This window comes from Gavialis gangeticus, unplaced genomic scaffold, assembly GCF_001723915.1.
Source record: "Gavialis gangeticus isolate Ggan-Ray unplaced genomic scaffold, GavGan_comp1, whole genome shotgun sequence".
Lineage (NCBI taxonomy): Eukaryota > Metazoa > Chordata > Crocodylia > Gavialidae > Gavialis > Gavialis gangeticus.
The window spans coordinates 28,765,702-28,784,394 of record NW_017729025.1 but is presented as its reverse complement, the minus strand read 5'-3'; the positions used below and the strand labels follow the sequence as shown (position 1 = coordinate 28,784,394).

Below are 18,693 nucleotides of genomic sequence, written 5' to 3'. Positions count from 1 at the left end.
AAAAGTATTCATTTTTCATTTCACCTCTGCATTTTAATATACATTTCAGAGGATAAAATACTTTCATACTTCTGTGGTCAAATATACCCTTTGTTTACATCAGATATCAAAAGGACGTAACCAAAGGGAAAATTTGACCTTGTGCATTCTTATTACTACAATACTGTAACAGTAATACAACTTTTTATAGCAGGCATATCAAAACCTAACATTACGCACTGGCCAACCAGGGCATGTAATGTTATTATGACAGGAGTTTTTATTTCTGTTGTCACAACTTATTTTCTTTTACACAATCAAATTCAGTGTTTTTACTGTTCCTTTCCTACTTTCATCCCTAAAGAAAAACCCTTCTTGCTCCAGAAAAATTCAGTGTCAGGTTTTTTTTAAGACTGTAGTGGAGGTTGGTTCTCTTGGAGGTGTCTTCTTCTTTGAAGGCTCCTTGGGTTTAAGGTTAGCTTCTTGGAATCCTCCAATGAAGTGTCCTCCTTTACGAGGTGCAGATTCTGCCTAAACAGATAATGGCTTTGATCCTGTGTTTCTAGCACTCTTCAGCTCCCCTCAGAGGTGGTGCATGGCTCAGCAGGCAGGGAAACGACAGCTCTATTGTCTTCTAATTTTCCACTTTTTTTTAGCAATCACGCTTATTAAAATAAGGTTCTCTCTCGTTGTTACTGACGAGCATATGTTTGGTGTTTTGAAGCATTCTAGGAGTGCGTCCCACATCTTCCTTATTGTTTTTTCCCCTTTCTCTACATATACTAGATGTAATTTTGTTCTCCATAGCCTGTGCTTGGAATATCTTTTAGCTCCAGTTTCTTGCTGTATACCATTTGTACTTTGGTGGCATCCTGTCGCGCTTCCTTGTTCCATGTTTTCGTCATGTGACTTCAAAGGCTTTAAGTTCTGTCACTGTTTTTGGGAAACTTTCCATTCAGATGAACATGTGTTCTCTTCATCTAAGAACTTCCCGGGGTGTTTTAGTCTGTGACTGGGCAGCTGAAGAATCTTGAATCACATGCCACAAATCACAAAATTGTCAACTCTTCCCACTTCTATTTTTATCTTATTTTAAAATGTGACTATTTGGCTTTTATCCGTCTCTCTTCAGTTGCACTCCTGTGATTTAGTGGCATTAAAGCCTGAATTTGACTTGGCACATTCCACACGTTGTTACAAATTGAATGTGATAGCAGAGAATTCAGGGGTGAAAGAGTTAAATGGTCAGGAATAGTCTGCAGTAGAAAAACTACTTGATATGTTCTGGCATTTATAGGAGGCGGGGCTTATGGTGCTGATCTTCTGTTGTGACACTGACAATTCAATATGCATAAAAAACACCGGTAAGATAGTAAATATCACTGCAAGCTAAGAAAATCAGTGTAGATGGGCCTAATTAATCTATCAGATTGAAACATCAATACCATATGTTAGTCGGCTTTCTCTTTGTCCTCTGTGTGATTCTGATGTAAAATGTGAACAATCATTTAGCTACGGAGTCTGTCATGTAAAGTATTTGACTTATTTGGCTAGAATAATAAAGATACCGGGCTGTATTCTTGGAGTATACTGCATTAATCAGACTTGCTGGAATGATCACATGGTACTCTATCGCCTTTCCCTGTTAGCTGCTGCTTGTCAGCAGCTGGCTGAGCTGTAGGCTGCAGGCCAGTATCTGCATACCCTTTCCCTTCAGAATATTTGCAATATACTGTCTCTTAATTATGCATCTTGCTGCAGATTGACAAACTAAATGGTATTCCTGCACATTAAGAAGAATATTTTAAATTTCGGCAAATTTGTCTTGTTACTAGGCCATGTATGCATTTGAAGAATTCAGGTAGGCTCTCTGTTTTATACATCAGTGTGCTTGGTTTTTGTTCTCACACGGTTTTTGCTGTGTAATGTCAGCCGGCTCTACAGTTAGTTCTTGAAGATGCAAATGTTTCTTGAATTTTAAAATATCTACCCTATGTATTGTAAGGAATATGTAGAAGGATGAGATGCAGGTAAATGATAGCTAACTGCATGATGCAGTGCAAAGCTGGATAATTTATTGTATCTTGCACATATTTTATAGCCATATAACCAGACACTGCAAGTACAGTATAGAGTTATAAATATAAAGCAAACTGTTCTATCGAAAAGGTCTCTGCTATTTTTGGTTCCTTCAAACCTGACAGATAGTTGTTCTATAAGGAATAGACATCATGATAGTTAAGGGAGAAAACACTGATGTGTGGATCATATGTGGGATTAGATTTTGTGCTGCTGCAGAGTATACATACCATTTTCATAATCGCGTAGCTGCTGAATATCCTATGAATTGCATTTAAAACTAATCTGACTAATTTTGGGTTTGGGTGGGGTTTTGTTGGCAAACATTTGAAGTACTGTGATTGTTAAAGTACAAAATTAGGACCTTGTTGATTAGTGCTGTTCAATAATGTACCTTCCCCTCCACCTCAAATATGCATGCATCAAGGTCTGTTAAAATCATGACAGGCTTTTGAAGCTATATGAAAGAAAGCAAATAGAGGTACTAACACAACTGATGATTTCATCTGTAATGAAACTGTATTAGGGTCTATTAATTTTTCTGACCTTTCATGGGTCTTTCACTTTCTTAGGTTTATTTGGTTTCTTAATGGTCACAGCATAAAACTGGCCAGAAAAAATGGTGAAGTGTTATGACAGCATCAGGGTCATCTCCTGCTATTTTGTCTTTCTATGGCAATAATTATATTAATTTTAAAAATACCCCTGAAAACATTGGGGGGGTATGATATTATTTAAGTAGTATATAACTAGATGAGTTGATCAGTTTTGCATACACAATTGGCATTCTCCACCCAATTTTTTTTTCTCTGAACTTTCAGAATTTCATACCAAACATAGACAAGGTTGTCTGCTAATCTGTGCTTTGGCAAAATGACTAGGTTTTTAACATTTTGATACTGAAAAATGTCTGGGTTTTTTTGTCTCATCAATTTCAAATGGAAATGAATGATGGGGGAAGGGAATTAAGAAAATGTCCCATATCCAGGTGTAAAACTGTGAAGAAATGAAGGCTTACAGTGAATAGAAGTTCTGCTGTTTGTGAAATGCAGCAGGATGGTGTTTCAGTAAAATCTTTTTTTAAAAGGATTTTACTGGAACACCATGTAGTACTATGTAACTGCAGTTGTCATAGGATTGTCAAGATATGATCACAGATTTTCATGTAGCCAATTGCTGACAGTAAATTAAGATGTAAATAAGCACCAAACTGACTAGTCATTATCTATCCCTGTATGAATTCATAGTTGTTTGTATTTCATCTATGGGATTTAAGCATATTATTAATACAGCAATGCCGTGATCAGATTGTTGCTGGAAGATATGCTTTTGAAAAGTCTACTTTAAAAGCTGTACCTGTTTTGTTTTGTTTTCTTGTGGCAGACCCATTCACACGAAGAGATCTCAGACAAAGACCTTTACTTAGTGTAGCAATGGTATTTAAATGCTGGTCTGCACATTGAATAAGACTTGTGAATTTTCTAGTCTTGTCCTCTTAGGCTTACTTTGAAAATAACGTTGAACATTGCATGTCTAAACTGTGAGGACATTTTAAGATCATCCACCCATACGGCTGTGGCATCTGGTCGGGAGCCTTAAGAATGATATTTTATTTTACTCGGCATTTAAGTGGTGTTTCATTTTAGGCTATATCTTAGAGTTGGTCTTCTGGCATAATGCTGTATTTTAAAGTTGGTCTTTTTTCAGCATTCTCCCTTATGCCTGGTAAATGTATTTCATTGTAATGGAACAATAGGCTATCTTACTAGATAAAAATGTTTGGCCTAGTTCAGTATTTGGATAGAGAACCTAGAGCACCCAGGGGAGTGGTTCTCGACCTTTTAAGACTCGAGGCACTCCTTCATAACTTTCCTGAATTTAGCAGCACCCAATTGCAAAAACTAATCACAATCATTTCTTGACTACTTAAAAATGACAGAGCAATTATGCTGTTGCAAAGAATTCAGAAAAACCACAGCAAGTCCAACTTTTTTTGCCATTATGGATTCCTATGTGAAGTCTCTCAGTTTATCTTGGGAATTATGTGTAGGTAGGTGTCTGTATACCTAATGGCGCTAATATTACTGTAACACCCCAGAAACCATGTTGTTATCCCCAGCTGAGAACCACTGATGTAAGGATTAGAAACAGAGTTGATGAATCAGTAGATGGCGCTCTTCTCTGAATGCATGGCTTAAATGGCATTAGAGGGCCCTAAATACCCATGAGACTCTGAAAAGTGGGTGCAGGCTAGCACTCTGGCTTAATTCCAAGTGGAGAGATTGCATTTTCTTTATTTAAGTTCCCCCTACAGTTTCAAGTTTTTCACTTCCTGGCCTAAGTGGTTGTGGAGCATCGTGCACTATTGCACAACTGCTGGATTTTTCAAGCGTTTCACTCCGGGGCTGGTTGAAGTGACCCTGGCGTGCTGTTTATAAAATACTTACTTGTGAAGTGCTTTGGGATGAAATATAGCCTTTGTGGTGATGGGGCAATGAGCCAAGGCCAAGACTTAAGCCCCAGAGAAACAAAGGGATGAAACCTCAGTGAGAATTTACTAATTCCAGATGTGGCCCTAACAGTTTATGTTCTTGACAGGGAAGAAGGCATTAACTCCAGAGCACTGTTACTTCTTCCCTGAGAGTCGCAGTGACACAAGGAGCCCTATGTCAGTAGTAACCTTGCTACTTTGCACCTTTTGAGGATCTGGTCTGTTGTCTTCGTTGTTTGTTTCTTTTTACTGTGTCCAGAGGATCATTATCCCCTGGTATGTTTTATAGTTTTTCACAAACTGGTTCTCTCAGCCTCTTACCAGTGTGTGTGCTCTCAGTTTAATGTTCAACATCCTGTGAGAGCTATAGAAGATGCTATTCCTTTGGCCAAGAATAGACTGTACATTAATGCTCAGGCTAGATTAGTCTGTGTAGCACCAGGAAGGTTTGTAAAGTGAGTGCACCTTTCATCATGCAGCCACAAAACCAGCATCTGTAAGTTTCTGATGCACCATTGTATTTCAGTGTTTTTAACAATGAACTTTCTGTTTCTTAGGAAAACCAGTAACAATACAAAAAGGACAGTAAGAGAAGGTCAAAATGAGCTGTTCCTGAATGCAGCAAAAACCATGGTTTGAGGTATTAAGCTGCGGTAAAACACCTAAAAGCAGGCACCCAAAAACAAAGGCATCCCAAATCCCTAGTCACTTCTGAAAATGTAAGCCCTTTCATTTTTCTTTCTCAAGAAAATATCAATAACCAAGATGCAGCAAAGCAATAGTTTAAGAAATTTTCCAACTTCTACAAGAATGTGTAGGTTTGGGGTACAGGTTTCAAGAAGTGGAGCCATCACATTGTTCAGAATTGGTCATTTTGACATCACAGGTTAAAGGGAGCAACTAGCACAAAATTTACAAAATAGGATACCTTGTTTGTTTTGGCAAGAAGAGAATAGTCAAGGAAGTAAAAATGTTGAAGTTAAATGATAAAACCAAAGGGGCAGAAGTGTGTTTGAAAAGGACTGCATTCAGGGTTTTACAGGACTGGATGCTATTTTTGGGCAGCATTTGACAGCGTCTCAAAATGATCTTGCCTGCAGCACTGAACTTACTGCAGTTGCAAAATTACATACAAAGCCTTCATGTGATACTTCATAACCGCCAGCAATTAACCAGTAACAATATAAACCAGACGTTCCAGCTGCAACGGACTAAATCCAGTTACGGTTGAGGTCATTCCAAGTTCCTAGTCATTTAAAAACGCTCTCCTCAGATTTTCTCATACAAAGTTCTTCTTCCTTCTTTAAAAACGGACACAGTGTAGAATCTGGCATAAATGTATTGTCAAGGTAGAAGATTTTAATTCCACACAGGAGTCAGAATATTTAGGTACGATTCCCAGATTCCCAAAACAAATGCAAGCTTGTCATGTCTGCATCTCATAAGACACGGTACAAGCAAGCAGCTTAAGCACAAGTGGTAAGTTTGTGTTTGCTGTGAGAACCATGGCTCCAAGTCCCTCATAGATGGGAGAGTTAAAACCTCAGCATTAATATTAAACATAGTTTAAAGCCCAATTTTGATGGCCTTACTAAAGCGCAACTTTCACTGAACTCACAAAACTGGAGCCACCGAGTATTTTGCTTCAGTGAGGTCTACAGAATCCGGCTTCATTTTTTCCTCCAAATTGTATGAATGCTGGGAATATTTTCAAGTGACTCGTCAACAAAGCATAACCCCCAAGAGACTGTTGTTTCCTCATGGGAACATTAAATTCCCTCCCTTAAACAGCCACATGAGTAAAGAAAAGGTTTCTGTTGCATACATGTTTTATTGTCTTGGTAAATGAGTGTCAGAGAGGAAAGCGAAGAAATAACAGGAGGAAAACTTCCCTGCTATATGTATGACTCTGAAACCATTTGCTGATGATAATGATGGGAATAACATATTCTAGCTATGTGGTATTATTTACTGAAGATAAAACCAGCTTTGTCCCAGTAAATAAGGTGGTAGGGATATTTTTATTAGCAAGCTAAAATTCTTGTGAATTGTAGTATAAGCTTGTCTTTGAAACAAATATGCTAGGATCGTCAGATGTCTGATGCATGCACCAGGAGGTAAATCTTGGCTCTCTCAAGTCGGTGGTAAGGCTCCCCTTTCCATATAGAGAGTCTAGCATAGGGATGGGGGAAGGGCAGCTGTGGTTGAGACATTCAGGGGATCTACTGCAATATCAAACATTTGCAGCAAAAAGATCTTCCAAGGGGAAAAATGGCACCAGGTTCCATGGGCCCTCTACCACATGGAAATTGGAGGTGTTTGCTCATCACTGGTATGTCAGTGGCAGATGTGTTCCTGTTGTACTGTCTGCGCATGTTTAGAGATTGTCTTTAGCTGAGACTCGGCTGCTTTCAGGTCGTGCAACTGTTGCATGTTATCAGAGATGTATTGAAATGTATGCCTGTCTTTTAAATAATAAAGAGAACCTGAATAACCTATTACAAAACCCATGAAGGTCTGTCTTGAAAGAAATGAAGCAAGTTAGTTTGCATAATACAATGATTTAAAAAACACCTCTGTATCCACAAGGGAAGGATGAGTTAGCTTTAGCCCAAACTGCCTGTCTTCATTCTTGAATCAAAATGCTGTAATGGTTTTGGGGGGAAAAAACAGTTTAAGGCAGTTCCCAACATGTAGTCCCAACCCAGTGCTGCTAGCCTGCAGTGTTGAATCCTCCTTGACTGAAGTGCTGGATTTCCATAGGATAATGCTTTCTCTTAGCCTCAGGCAGTGTGTCCAAGGGAAGCTACTGTAGCTATCCTCTCACCCTTTCTAGTACAGTGCACCTAGTACATATGTTGCTGGACTTGCGATTTCCCTTACTCAAAAAAATGAGTAAGCCAAAGCATCACGTGCACAATTTATCATGTAAAGATACAGCTCTAAATGTATATGTGCCCATAACCCAAGGGTGTTGTTCCATGTTACACTTAGGCCATACTAAAGGCAGTTAAAACACAAGCAACCGCATATTGAAGTGGGAAAACTTGAGCTAAGTGTCCTCTAAGTGTCTCAAAGTCATGCCACTTTGGGCAAGGATTATCTTTGAGTATGCTTTACAGGTCATGTTTCAGTAACAGCAGACTGCTCCCACGCAGATAAAGTGAGCAGTTTGGGTTCTCCAGCATCGCGTGATGCCCCCCCTAACCCCCACCCCCTCTGCTCTGTGGATGAGCTACCCTCCTGAGCTGTGCTGCCCAGGGGATGGTACTGCTTAGAGGCTGCCTGTGCTGGGAGTGGGATTGTGGCAATGGGAACATGGAGCCAGGGAACCCTCTTCTGACTCCTGCCAAGCTGATTCCAGACCCTTGACCCAATTCCAGCTCTCTCAGCCTTCCCCAGAGAAGACTGCACCTTTCACTTGGAAGTGGGCAAAAGCCAAGACAAAGTTCAGTTAACCTTGGTTGCTCAAGTTAATTGAAATTTCCCTGCGGTACCAAGTCTCCCTTGGCCAGGTGGCTTGATGGGAGCTGTGACTTCCTTCCTCACCTCCCCCATTCCCATCCTGTGGTTGGAGGGGCTGGGAGTGGGCTGTGCAGTGGAGAGGCTGGAAACGAGTGTGAAACCACTGGGATTTAGTGCAGCGGGAGCTTGGAGTCACGGGGGAGTGGTGGCAGAGCCGCTGGGGTTTAGCACAGTGACACTGCTGGTAGAGGAACCGCCAGGGCTTGGTGTGGCTGGAGCACTGAACTATAGGGAAACACACCTACCTGCTCCCCATGGCTCCATGCTCCTGCCTGTGCTAAACAGGTCCCGACTATGGCTCACCAGAGTCCCAGCCCTTTCCTTTACGTGCAAGATGGCACTAAACTGGTTTGATCTCTTGGTTGGACACTGGTTTGAACACCTGGTTCAGCAGCTCATACATAGGGGTCTACTGAACTCGAGTAGGTTGCCTGGCCAATTTTGTGGGGAGATCCCAGGGCTGGCCCCCCCAATTGGCCAAGGGGCCCCAGTAATCCTGCCCCTCCCCTCAGATTGCCACATGGCCCAAAACTGCATCTTAATTACCTTGATTAAGCCTGGGAAGCCATTAATCCATGTGTTAAACATGGATTAATGGCTTCCCTGGGCTTAATCAGGGTAATTAAGCCATGGTTTGGGGCCATCCCCAGGCTGCAGGCTCCTTGATTTTGTTGGGCTCACTGTAAAAACAAAACAAAACACAACAAAAACAAAAACAAAAAACAAAAAAACCCCCCCAAACATAAAACCCAATTTGCTAGCAAGCAGAGAGTCTTGGAGCATGGGGAGAAAAAGGATATGGAGTGGGGCTGCTTGCAGCAGGGGGTGCAGAGGCTCTGTCTGTAGCCCTTGCGCCTGCTGCTGCAAGTAGCCCAGCCTTGGAGCCTGCCCTAATTGATGGTTTCTGCAAAAACTGTGCAGTTGTGAATTCAGTAGGTCCCTACTCAAAGTACTCGTATGTTCAAACTGTTATGTGTAAACAAATTGAGAATGATGCACATACACTACAGCAAAACCCCATCCAAGTTTAACACTCCTTCACCCAGAGTTAAAGTTGGAGGGGTTTTGCTGCATTTGAATCCTCAACTCATTCACAGATAACAATTAGAAGGTACCAGCTGTTGCCCTTTTGAAAGGGCAGGCTATGGTGTAGTAAGTCCCAGCCCAGGGAGGTACTGCAGTCTGCCTGTAGCCAGTAGGACTGAAGCTCTTAGATGCTGGTCCTGAAGCTGGTATTTGTGTACTGTCTGACATTAAAAAACGGTACTTTTCTGATTTTGACACAGAACGTTGGTTACTCAGAATTTTCCCTCCACGTCACTGTCCTTTTACATTAATATTGGTTTAACTAAGCAGCAGCTGAGAGATGAATTGTTAGTACAGCCAGCTGTGAAAACTCAGGTTTAGAGCTGGAGATTGGACTACATTACACTTTTTATGTAAGGGGACATCTCTCCTGTTGAAGTTAGTGGGAGTTGTGCCTCCTAAGAGCAAATTAGGATAATGTGATCCATTGGGTACTGCTGAGTTGCAGCTGAATCTCAAGGTGTGAAATACATCTATACTAGATACAGCAACTTGTTAAAACAGGTTTCTTTTCTTGCCCTGATTCTGGATCCTTCTTGTGTGTTGTGTGATAGATCATGGAGGGTACAGGCAGCACAGCAGCAGATAGGGCAGGAAGCAGAGCAGAAGATTAGAAGAGGAAGGGGATTGAAGTGGCACTCAGGGAGGATGTGAGGGTTAGTTGATGGTACACCTGCCAAAGAGGTTGGCCTCCATTGCTCTGAATGTGGGGGCTGAAGATCAAGTCTGATTCAGAGCAGAGGGTTTTTTCCATCCCAGATGACTAAATTAGGTGGATAGCCTTGAACTTGAATTTCCAACCCCCGTGTTAGTGTCCATCAGCATCGGTATGTAGCATGAAAGAGTTCCTTGAAACCATTAGGGCTCCAGAAAACATTTTTTAGCTTTGACGAAACAGCATGTTATCATGAAATGTCATGTGTTCAACAGTGCTCCTCCCAAGTCTAGTGATTGCTTAGGCTCATTTTTGCAAGGCTGTGTTAACAACAAAATATTAATCAACAGAGTTCTGATTAAAGGTTGTTCAGTTTCCTTTTTCAGTCCCTGTTACTATATCTGAGATTAAAGTCAGGTCCTACTTCCAGCATGCCCATGGAGGAGGAGATCTTAGGACCAGGTTTTAAAAAGTCTGCTTAAGCTTTGATTCACTTCTCTCTGTGGGAATGGCCAGATTTTCAAAGGCCTCTGCACCCAGTGATCATCCAAAGTTTTCAGTAAGAGCTGGTAGATGCTGGGTTACCATTCAAGTGCTGACATATATAAGTTGATTGAAACCTTCTGAAAACACAGCCTACTTGTGAATGCAGAACTGAATGCAGGTGGACATATGCATAAAAGGAAGAGATTAGACACAATATTAGACTGGAAAACCCCCAGGTGCCCTAAAAATATCATTTTCTTGCATCCATGATTTTCTAGGTTAATGGCAAGCAAATAAATTAGGTAAAGCATTCTCCCACAAATACTTACATAACCTTCACTGGTCACATTAGTTTCTTTCAGAAGACTTCAGCATGAAGTCAAAAAGATGATTGGGATTCTCTTTTCATAGTTTAATCGTGTGTGTGTATCTTTTAGTAGCTGCACTAGTAACAGTCACTACAGAATCAGAGGGAGGTAGGGCTAGAAGGGACCTCCAGAGGTCATTTAGTCCAACACCCTGCCTGAGGCAGGATCATCCCAATCCAAATCATCCTCTACAAACCATCATCTAAACTCTACTTAAGATGACCTCAGCCCTGACACGACACAAACCTCACACCCTAACTTGCCACAGGTAAAGCAGGGGAACCAGGGCAGCCAATGTCCTGCATCTATGAAATGTTGTCAATATATGCTCAGGAGATCCTGGGTAGAGGGCCACAGCCCCTGCTACAGAGGGAGGCAAACCCTCCCCCCTCCCAGCCCATACCAGTGTAACTACTGGGTAAAATTCCTTTCTGACCCCTAATATGGCGATGGATCTGATCCTGAGCAGAGGGCCAAGACTGTCCAGCCAGGAACTTCTGCCTTTGTTCCCAGCAGGAGCATTGGCACACCTCAGTCAGGCTACAGATTTGGCTGTAGCCAATACCCAGTGCCTCAGGGAAGGCTTAAACACTCTGACACATGTAGCAGAATACATGGGGGTGTGTGGAAATGCAACCAGCAAAGCTCAGAAGGATGGGAAATGCCCATCGTAGACTATAGACATAGCTACACCTAGATCAGGGGGTGGCAACCCCTGGCGCACGTGCTGAGCATGGCACACGGGGCCATTTTCCTCGGCATGCATTGGGGCCAGGGAGGCAGCAGCTGTTTGTAGCCTTCTGGCTGCCGCTGCTGCCAGCTCTGGGTAGCTGCTGATTAGCCACAGAGCCTGGACTGCTCCCATGAAAGCCTTGCTGCAAGCAGCCTGGGCTCTGGCTGTCAGCAGCTACCCAGAACCTGGGCCAGCTGCAAACATCTGCTGCCTTTCCGCCCCAGCCCCAGCTGCCTCCCAGGGACAGGCCACGGGATCCAGGGAGGCAGCACATACCGGCAGTGCTCCCCACTGTGCTGCCCTTGCCAGTTCTGCAAAGCAGCGTTGGAAACTGGTGCAGCGGGGTGCAGAAAGCCGCCTGCTCCCCGCTGCCCTGCCACACTTCCCCTGCAGGCAGGGGCAGCAGTGAGGGGCACATCCCTGTCCTGCTGCTCCCGTGCACATGTGACCAGGGCCAGGGCCGGGGTGGACAGGCAGCAGATGTTTGCAGCTGGCCCAGGTTCTGGGTAGCTGCTGATGGCTACACAGCCTGGGCTGGGGGGCAGGGACTTTGGGTGGGAGGCAAGGGTCCTGAGCAGGGCTGGGGGGCATGGGCTTTGGGTGGGGGGCAAGGAGCACAAGCAAGTTATCCTGCCCCCCCGCCTTCATTTTGGTTTTTTGGGTGCCGGCACTCCAAGGTAGGCATTGTGGGGGTTTTCGGCACTGGCCAAAAAACGTTGCCTACCCCTGACTTAGATCATCCCCGACCAGTAGCTGTCCAACCTCTTGAACACCTCAAGTGATGGAGAGTTCACAGCTTCCCTAGCCAGTCTCTTCCTCTGCCTCACTATTCTCACAGTGAAGAATTTTTTCTAGAGAGCCAATCTAAACTTACTTTGCTGCGACTTCAAGCCATTGGCCTGCGTCCTTCTCTCTGCAGCCAGAGAGAAAAGGTGCTTTCCCTCTTCTTTATGGCAGTGGTAGCTGAAGCATTTTCTGATGTGAAAACAAGCCAGGGCTAATATTAAGGGGGTCCAGCTCAGCTCCTGGAAAAATGAGTTTACAATGAATGGCATGTACCATGTATGTGACCTTGTCACCATAGAAAGACTTCAGGCAATGGCATCTATGTCTAATGCTCATTCAAGCAACAGTTACTGGAAATAAATGAAAGCATGTCCCAGTTACGCCAAATAACTGCAGCATCAGCATGGGTGCTTTGAAAACAAAGAATAAAGCCCAAGCTTATCTGTATTCTAGCACATACAAAACAAACCCTGTTAACCCATGTTGCAGTGCTAAGACTGCAACCTGTAAGCATACGGTGTGATGCCATTGGGCGCATACTGTTATAAACTTGAGACAATCTTGTTGCAAGAACTGTGTGTAATATAGACATAGGTAATGCTGTGGGGGAGGGGGGTGGACCTCTGTCAAAATATGGAGCTGAGATTTCAAAGTACTGACCTGCATGCCATGTTGATTGACAGCACTGGTGATGGGTAAGAAAACCGCCAGACCAGATCCTGAATTGATGTAAAATTAAATCAGTTTAGCTACCCTAATTTTACTTGCATCAATTCAGAGTCTGGCCAGTTTCAGCTATGCCCAGATTCACACAGGATTAGCTCCTACACCCAATTTGCACATAATTATGAGGGCCAGTGTAAAAAGGAACAGAAATCTGATTTAAAAATAGGGCACAAAATGGTGTAGAGAGCTTGCGTGTGGAGAGGTTATGTGAGCTTTGCTGATAGAGGGCATAACAAGATCTAACAGCTGGAAGTTTGCTGGAGCTTTGTTGGTTTACATTGGCAGAGGATTTGACATTGCATCCAGACTAGGGGAGCTTGGGCTAACACAAGATCCATTGTAGAGATGGTCCTATTCAGGAATCTCATTTGTACAGTCCCTTGTTTAGCCTGCAGACTAGGAAGTCCCACTCTAAACCACCCCACCTTGATGGTAGGGCAAATATGACAGTGACACTTGAGACGGGGAGCTGAGGCTTTGTCTTCAATGCTGAGATTACTTTCAATAACATTTGCAGAGAATGATTGTGCCATGACAACAGATTGTATTGGGTGCTTCAAACGAGCCCCCTGTCTTGGAAGCAGGCAGTCTGTTGTCCTCACTGCAAGTGTAGTGCGGCAGTTAACAGGATGCTTGCAACAGAGGTAAGAGTAGTGTACAAGAGCCTACAGGAAGAAAAAGGGCCGTGGCACGATTCCAGCATCAGGGGGAACGGGTAGAATTTGTGTGTCGCTGCTGGAATAATTGGATGGTCTTACTAGGCCCCGTCTTAGAGCTTGCAGTGGCATAGCGAGCAGTCTCTGTTCTGCTTGCTTGGCTGCATGTGTCCGAGGGGCAATCTGTGGTAGTGACTCAGCATTTGCATTTATCTTAGGATTTCATTAACACTCTCTCTTTACATTGTTTTTATTTTTCCTCCAATAATTCTCATATCCAGCTCCTCTCCTTATAGCAACAGCTGTACTTTTGCCTTTGGGCCAAGAGAACATACTGCCTCCTGAAACTGAAGTGCCAGATGACAGAGGCTGCAAAAGATGAATACCCTTGTACTTCTCTTTTTTCAAGTGACTGGGTTATATGGTCCAGTTCTGCAGAGGACTGGGATATCTGGGAGTGTAGGCCATTTATAACCTCATGGGAGATATTTGGCAACTTGCAGTATCATCTTTTTTTAATACGTGGACAAAGCAAGTATACAGTAATAATGCTTCGCTTTTAGAGAGACCTCTTCATTCCTTGACCTCAAAGCAGTTTACAAAGCAAAATATTCTTATTTGTGTTTTAAGGATGGGGAAATGGAGGCTTGAAAGGGAGAGCTGGGAATAGAACCTATGGGTGAGTTTTTGACTCTACTTATCAAACTCCTATTTTCATCAGAGATTGTGGCACAACCTCCATCTTGGCACAACCCAAGTTATACTTATTGCAGCACTTGTACTAACTGTTAGGAAAAAGCATCAAGGGCCCAAGTTCCAATCTGAGTGACAGCCGTGCTACTCTTGTCTTCGTATATATTTATACCTGTTTCCACATAGGGGGTGGACACACGAATGCTTGGAGCTCTTTCAGAAGTGCAGTAGCTGGTATAGAACCTAATTGTTTTGTGTGAATGAGCTGAGAACGAATCAAATGCAACAAACCTACTCCAACTTTTACCTCTCCTTCACCCGAGGTTAAAGGTGGAGTGGGTTTGCTACGTTCGAATCATTCTCAGCTCCTTCTGCAGTGTATCAGTGTACTAGGCTCTGCCTTTTCAAAACACTCCCCTTTTGAAAGGGTTTCAAGTGTTCTGTGTCCATACTCTTAGTGCTCTAAATCAGGGTGTCGTACAGGCCAATTGAATGACATGGGGCTGGCCACGGGCTGGTCTTGGGGCTGGATTGGGCCTGCGTACCGGCCCCACATGCTGGATCCTCTGAGCAGAGCCAGCCTGGCATGGACAGCACATGCAGCATGCACCCCAGCCCAGCCCATGTGCTGTGTGCAGCGCATGCCCACCCTAGCCCCATTTACTGCACACAAGGCTGATCCAGTGTACTGCATGCAAGTCCACTCCAAGATCCATGGGCAGCACTGCAGGAGAGATGATAGGGCTTCCTGGGCCATATCTTTGACACCTCTGCTCTATGTGAAGCTATTTCCCCCAGTTAAAATGTTCTGTATCCCATGACATTTTTCCTAGAGCAAAGATGCATTTATTTATAATTTGGTGGCATTCCCATGGTACAGGATGAAGAAGGTATACTTTTTTTGTATTTTTTTCTCAATTCAAGTTGCTGCATACAGTGATTCAAATTTGGTTTCTAGATAGGAAGTATTTGTGTTAGTCCATTCGACTTGGTAAAAGCTTGCAGATTTGCTTTTGTTACTGAAATTCACATCTAGTTGTCTAGTAAACTTTACTGGCAGAATGTCTTAGTTATAAATATCTTGTCACTTCTAGGAAGTCAGGAAGAAAGAAAATGCCTTACGTTAATTCTTGTTTGAATAAGACAAGTCTATGGGCAGAATCATGGTAAACTTTCAGAGTATCAGAAAAGATGTGAAACCATAAGGAAATATGGCTATAAATACTCCTACTGGAAGAATTACCCAGAACAGTATCAATTCAGCAGTTATTTCAGTTTGTCTAAAAAGGTAAACGGCAATAGTACTATTTATGGAAATGCAGCTGATAGTTAATAGTACTATTTTAGCACCTCCTGACAAAGAATTCCGGAGCACTTTAAAGGCATGACTCAATTAAGACTTGCAGCACTCCCCAGGGGCAGTTATAATGATCCATACTTCACAGTTAATGGGAAAAATGAGGCTAAATGATTGGCTCAAGGTCAGATACCACCTTAGTCACAGGGATTGGAATAGAAGCCGGCATCCTCACCCTTCTGCTCTCCTCCTCCTCAAACCCCTGGGCTGGAAGGTCCTGGCATGGGTTAAAATTCCAGCCATTCTTGTGGATGCACCTTCTCTGCTGTGGCCATCAGTGGCTAGCAAGTGCTATAGCTGCACTATTGTCAGTGCCCAATATCGAGGGAGTAAGCCACTTCTGGGTTGGTGCAAATTGTACTGTATAACACCCTACCCTGTATTCAGCAGGTCTTTGCAGCTTTGTGGCTGCCAAAGCTGCAGTTAGGTGATATTATGGCAAGCATCTGGAATAAGGAGGGTATAAAGTGCTCCATCCAGCATGTAAAAAGGTTGCTGTGTTCCTGCCCATCACAGGTTTTGCAAAAGATCTGATTTGTCCTTGTTTTGAGTAGTTTTGGAAATAATCAGGCCAAGATCTCCCAATCCATAAGCAACAGTCTCTGGTTAATGTATAGTCCAGAAAATTTAGAATTTGGCTAGTACTGTTTTTCGTTTTATGGTCCCTTCTCTTCACCTTCACCCTAACTTCCAGCCCCTGATTTGAACATCACATTTAGCTTTAGTTTTATATTAAAAAACTCACCATCTCTGACAGTGGTGTGATCACACCTCTAAGACTTGTTATTGCTTGAATATGTCAGCTTTATTTTAGTGAACTTTGTAACTATAGTTTACGTCAAGACAGAAGCCACTTACGATCCAGGCACAATTAGAAAAATGTTAAACTGTTTAACATTGTTTTACCCTGTTATAGCTATGCCCCATTGAACAAGATGACCTATTGCCTGCTTGAAATGATCATTTATCTGTTTTTTTATTCTTTGATGTTGTTGTAGAGTATTGTAAGTTTACCTTAAATTCTTCCTTAAGTGTCTGCCTGTGGTGCATACATGGCTTTCTGTCGTTTCTTCAAGCCCTCTTTTGTATGTAAATGACAGGGAAGTGTTCACTTGTCACCAAGATATTATTCCATTAGTAAGTTAAATGGATGCAGGTTGCAGAAACAGAGACACTTTCCCCCTCCTTTCATTTGTTGGTTTATGCAAGTTTCTTCCATGTCACTCAATTCTTATTTCGCTGCTGTTCTATACCAGCCTAATTTCACTAATGTTGTATTTTCCAGATTTCGTCTTCAGGAAAATGAAACCAGTTGTGCCTCCAACAATCTCACTCTTACATATTTTCCCAAAATGGATGTTCTGTATAATTTGCACTGAAATCTACCCCTTCTTCTGGCTTTGGTGAGCCATGAAGTCATCAAAAATATTGACATTTCAAGTATTATAACTGGCGTGTGAATTAGCACTTTTGGAAATGAACAGGGCCGCTTGCAGCTTGTTTTAGGCTCTCTGCGAACTGTGTCAAAGAGGAACTGCATCAGTTTCGTTCAGTTCAGTGTGTTCAAGGAAGAGCACCCGATGCTCAAAAGCTCTCTCAGCTATACAGTTGGTTCATTAAAAGATACCACAAAACCTTTACCTCTTGATGTTCCCTGGTCACACGTAGAACAAGACTTCAACCCTTCATAAAAATAGTAGGGTCAGAGTATTGTCATAGCTGTGATGGTCAAGGAAGTGTACAAGAGGCAAGGGGGTTTGTGATACCTTGTATAGCTGGGACAGCTGTTGGACCAACTTTTGGGCATTGAGTGCCCTTCTTCAGGACATCTGAGGAAAGATTTCAAGTACCAGCTTTGAAAGCTGAATTTATGGAGAACAATTAAGTCCATGTCCCTACCAACTCCCAAGCAATCTTTTATGTTCCATCCCGTGTGGGAGTGAATGTCACACTTTTAGAAGTGTTGTAACTGTTACTTTAGAAATATTAGTACAGCAACCTATTCTGTTTCATGCATTGAGATCTACATTTGCCTTCAGACCTCAGTAGCTACATCTCTGTTTCTGCTTGATAGTTCTGCCATTTGGTAACTCTCTATTTGTTAGCGTATGCTTACTACTATATGTTATCAAATATTAATCAGATGCAAATGTAAGTTTGATTTCACTATGCTAACATCTTCACCACAATTATAAAATACTAGCTGTCATTCCCTTTAGCAAGAGAATTTCTTTCATGTGAAAAGGCATTGAGAGTTTTCCTTGTGTCAGCTAATACATGTGAGAGAATTAACTACACAATGAAATCTAGCTTGTAGTAAAAGCCATCATCTATTTGACCTAGTTTTAACAAGTGCCTTTTTTAAAAGCAGCTGGCTAAGTAAGCAGATGTTCTGGCTCAGGTCAATCCAGTAGTAAAATAGCATAAAGTGGCAAAAAAACCCGCTTCATTAAAATAAACAGCTGACAGAAGAAATGTTTGTTTAGTAACATATGCCTAACTTCGATGGCAGATATTTCAGCTCTAAATATGAGTGTTCAGCATCTCTTGAACAATGTTATACAGCATTATTTGAAACAGGAAAGTGCTTGTTTAGTACTTCCTTAAGGAAGAGGAGATGCATTTGTTGAACTGGTAGTTTTAGATCCTCTATTGGGAAACTGCTGTACATACCACATAGGAGGTATGTCCTTATGAAAATACTTTTACAAATGCATAGAAAGGCACTTTAATTCACACAGGCAAAAGAGCAAATCTTATTGCAAGATTGGACCTTCAATTTCTCCTTTATTTTGATCACACTGGTGTGAATTCATGACCAGCAAAACATGAAGGTAGTTGGTCTTTCTTCCCCCAAGACAAATAGATTCATGCAATATTGTTCAGGTATTTTCAGACCTGCCCTTTGGGGGTCTATAGGAGTTCCTAGACTCTGCTAGCTTTGGAAACCTAGCCTTACAGTTGGCCTTGCCTTTCATTTTTAAAAATTTAAAGTTTCTAGTCTTTTTGCTTGCAGAAAGAGGTGTGAAAATGGGAAGTGATCTCTCTACTGGAAGTTCAGTGCTGTTAGGTT

At 42.5% G+C, this 18,693-nt stretch overlaps 1 protein-coding gene across 4 annotated transcripts in view; it reads left to right on the top strand.

Annotated features, from left to right (window-relative positions):
• Positions 1-1,718: 1,718 nt before the first annotated feature.
• EVL (Enah/Vasp-like) overlaps positions 1,719-18,693 on the top strand; it is a 256,440-nt gene continuing 239,465 nt past the window's right edge. For 3 of the 4 annotated variants that reach the window (XM_019518576.1, XM_019518573.1, XM_019518572.1), the window contains exon 1: positions 1,803-1,840. In XM_019518576.1, coding sequence (XP_019374121.1) covers positions 1,818-1,840 — 23 coding nt within the window. In that variant the 5' untranslated portion in view covers positions 1,803-1,817. Of the gene's footprint in view, positions 1,841-18,693 lie in introns of all 4 variants that reach the window. The other variant, XM_019518575.1, reaches the window with a different exon arrangement.